This window comes from Pinus tabuliformis, chromosome 6 (genome assembly GCF_031772625.1).
Source record: "Pinus tabuliformis cultivar Carrire ecotype Pingquan chromosome 6, CPIR1, whole genome shotgun sequence".
In the NCBI taxonomy this organism is placed as follows: domain Eukaryota; kingdom Viridiplantae; phylum Streptophyta; class Pinopsida; order Pinales; family Pinaceae; genus Pinus; species Pinus tabuliformis.
In genome coordinates this window covers 818,414,950-818,417,875 of record NC_142292.1, presented here as the reverse complement: position 1 = coordinate 818,417,875, position 2,926 = coordinate 818,414,950, and the positions used below count along the sequence as shown (strand labels likewise).

Here is a 2,926-nt window from a genome sequence, read left to right as displayed (position 1 = left end):
AACAAACCCAAACAAAATATCCAAAAAGGTTACCTAAGAGCCACCTCATGTAGTCATTTATCTAGCCATATCTCTAGGGAAAAACAAAAATGAGTAACAAACAACCCAAACAAAGATATCCAAAAAAGGTCACCTAAAAGCCACATATTACACTCATCTATCTAAAATCACACCTCTAAAAAATTAAAATGAATAAAGGTAACAAACCCAAACAAAGGTATTTAAAAAAACTATCTAAAAACCATATCCTCGACTCACCTATCTATAACTATACTTCTAAGAAATTAAAATGAAAAAATTAACAACAAAAACAAAGGTATCCAAAAACACTAAAAGCCACATCTAAAACCACATCTCAAAAAAAAATAAAAAATAAAAATGAAAACAAAAAAAACAAACAACTCAAACAAAAGTACCCAAAAGAGTTATCTAAGAGCCACTTCTTCCATTAAGTCTATCTAGAGCCACTCTTCCATTTAGCATAACAACACCGTTCACAAATAAAGGGAAAAAAAAAAAAGACAACACTCATCCAAATCAAATTTCTAGCAAAAATTAAAAGGTGAATAGTAAACCCCACAACTAAAATTAAAAAGTGAATAGTAAACCCAATACCTAAGAGCCACCTCATATAGCCATTTATCTAACCATATCTCTAAAAGAACAAAAAAAAAAAAACAAAAACAAAAAAATGAGTAACAAACAACCCAAACGAAGACATCCAAAAAAAAAAAAGTTACCTAAAAACCACATATTGCACTCATCTAAAATCACACATCTAAAAAATTAAAATGAATAAAAATAACAAACAACCCAAACAAAGATTTTTAAAAGAACTATCTAAAAACCATATCCTCCACTCACCTATCTATAACCATACTTCTTAAAATAATAACAAACAACAAAAAACAAAGTATCCAAAAACACTAAAAGCCACATCTAAAACCACATCTCCAAGAAAAAAGGAAAAAAAAAAAAAAGTGAAAACCAAAAGCAAACAACTCAAACAAAGGTACCCAAAAGAGTTATCTAAGAGCCACTTCTTCCAATGAGTCTATCTAGAGACACTCTTTCATTTAGCATGACAACACCGTTCACAAATAGAGGAAAAGAAGAAAAGACAACACTCATCCAAATCAAATTTCTAGCAAAAATTAAAAGGTGAATAGTAAACCCAATATCTAAAATTAAAAAGTGAATAGTAAACCCAATACACTCTAAAACCATAGAGAAAAAGACAAAGACACTCACCCAAATGAAACTCCCGACAAAAATTAAAAGGTGAATAGTGAACCCAATACACTCTAAAACCAAGGATATTGAATTCAAAATGCTCGCATTTTTTTAAGAAAGAAAAAAGCTAAATTGTATTATAGAGTCTGTGTAACCGCTTCAGATGATACATTTAATGCAGATTAAAAAAAATAGGACATAAAACCAAAGAATGAAGTCTTCTGAGCAGATTGCCAAAACTCAAAAATACAGAGACACAAAATCACATCCAGCACCAGCTGGGAACAAGCTCACACTTACTGAATCTTTAGAACCACCTGAATCCCGAATCTTTAGAGCCATTGTGATTCAAACATTCCACATACAAAGAAGGCATCAAAAAGTTTTAAGATGTGAAAAAACACCTTTGGAGTGCAGTTTACTAGCCAATCCGGGAGTCAAATATTCGTCGGCATTGGCACCAACCCTGCCATTCTGCCATTCTTAAACAGAAAGATCAACCCAACTCTGATGCAATCCACAATCATTTTAAATTATTAGTTCTGAAGTAGTTCTAAATCCTGAAAATCTTACCAATCAAGGAGCGACAGCAAAAGATAATCCACTCGAAGAGGACGTTAAAAGATCCGGGAGAAGGGTGGTGTCAAAGGACACCATTGAACTGAAAATTAGATTTTGCAGAGATTAGGCGCTGGTGAATTTGGTAACCGCTTTGGTACCCTCGGACACAGCATGCTTGGCGAGCTCCCCTGGAAGAGCAAGCCTTACAGCAGTCTGGATCTCCCGGGAGGTGATGGTCGGCTTCTTGTTGTAGCGAGCGAGTTTCGATGCCTCGCCGGCCAGCTTCTCGAAGATGTCATTGATGAAACTGTTCATTATCCCCATAGCCTTGCTGGAGATACCGATATCAGGATGAACCTGCTTCAGAACCTTGAAAATATAGATCTTGTACGTCTCCACGCTCTTCTTGTGCTTCTTCTTGCCCTTCTTCTCGGCGCCTTCCTTCGGCAGCTTCTTCCCAGCCTTAGGAGGAGCAGGCTTCTTCTCAGCAGCAGGGGATTTCTCTGCCACAGGCTTCTTCTCAGCTGGTTTCTTTTCTGCCTTGGGCGCCATTGCTGAAGTTCGATTCACACACAGACACAACAACTTCTTCTTCTTCGCTAGAAATTTTAAGACAGGATGCTGGAGGATGCTATGAGAGTTTGTTTATATCCAAAAAAGCGTGCTTTCCTATTGGTTGGTTGAATAACACACGGATCGCAAAATCTGTTTAATATTGACTGTAGATTCGATCATTTTAATCGACGGCTGTAGGTTTTTTGGCCGCATGTGCACGAAGTGTGAAGACAAAAAGGAGAGGACATCCCTAATATTACGGAGACCACGTTTTAAGGCGGTTGAGAACGTTAACGTGGGGAAGAAAATATGGTTGTACCTCTTTCATTTTAATTTCGAATTTTAAATTATTCAATAAGGATAAAAGAAAGGGGTTAAAATACAATTTTTAGTGTTTAAAAAATTGAGGTTAAAATAGATATTGAAATATAATTTTGAGTATTTAAAAGATTGAGATAAAATGGATTCTTTTGGGTTCCAAGAGTTGGGTAATTTATGACATTAAAAGAAATAAAGAAATTTTATATTTATGGAATTTGAACACTAATTTTAACAATCAAGTTCAGAGTGGGTTATG

At 35.2% G+C, this 2,926-nt stretch overlaps 1 protein-coding gene across 1 annotated transcript; it reads right to left on the bottom strand.

The window, feature by feature from the left end:
* Positions 1–1,432: 1,432 nt before the first annotated feature.
* On the bottom strand, positions 1,433–2,429 carry LOC149261320 (histone H2B.4-like). Its single transcript, XM_089381573.1, has one exon. The coding sequence runs from the start codon at positions 2,344–2,346 to the stop codon at positions 1,918–1,920; it is 429 nt and encodes a 142-aa protein (XP_089237699.1). The 5' UTR covers positions 2,347–2,429; the 3' UTR covers positions 1,433–1,917.
* Between the last annotated feature and the right edge of the window lie 497 nt (positions 2,430–2,926).

Bases quoted from the DNA above. Each gene is read 5' to 3' on its own strand.
- LOC149261320 (XM_089381573.1), bottom strand. From the start codon at position 2,346: ATGGCGCCCAAGGCAGAAAAGAAACCAGCTGAGAAGAAGCCTGTGGCA.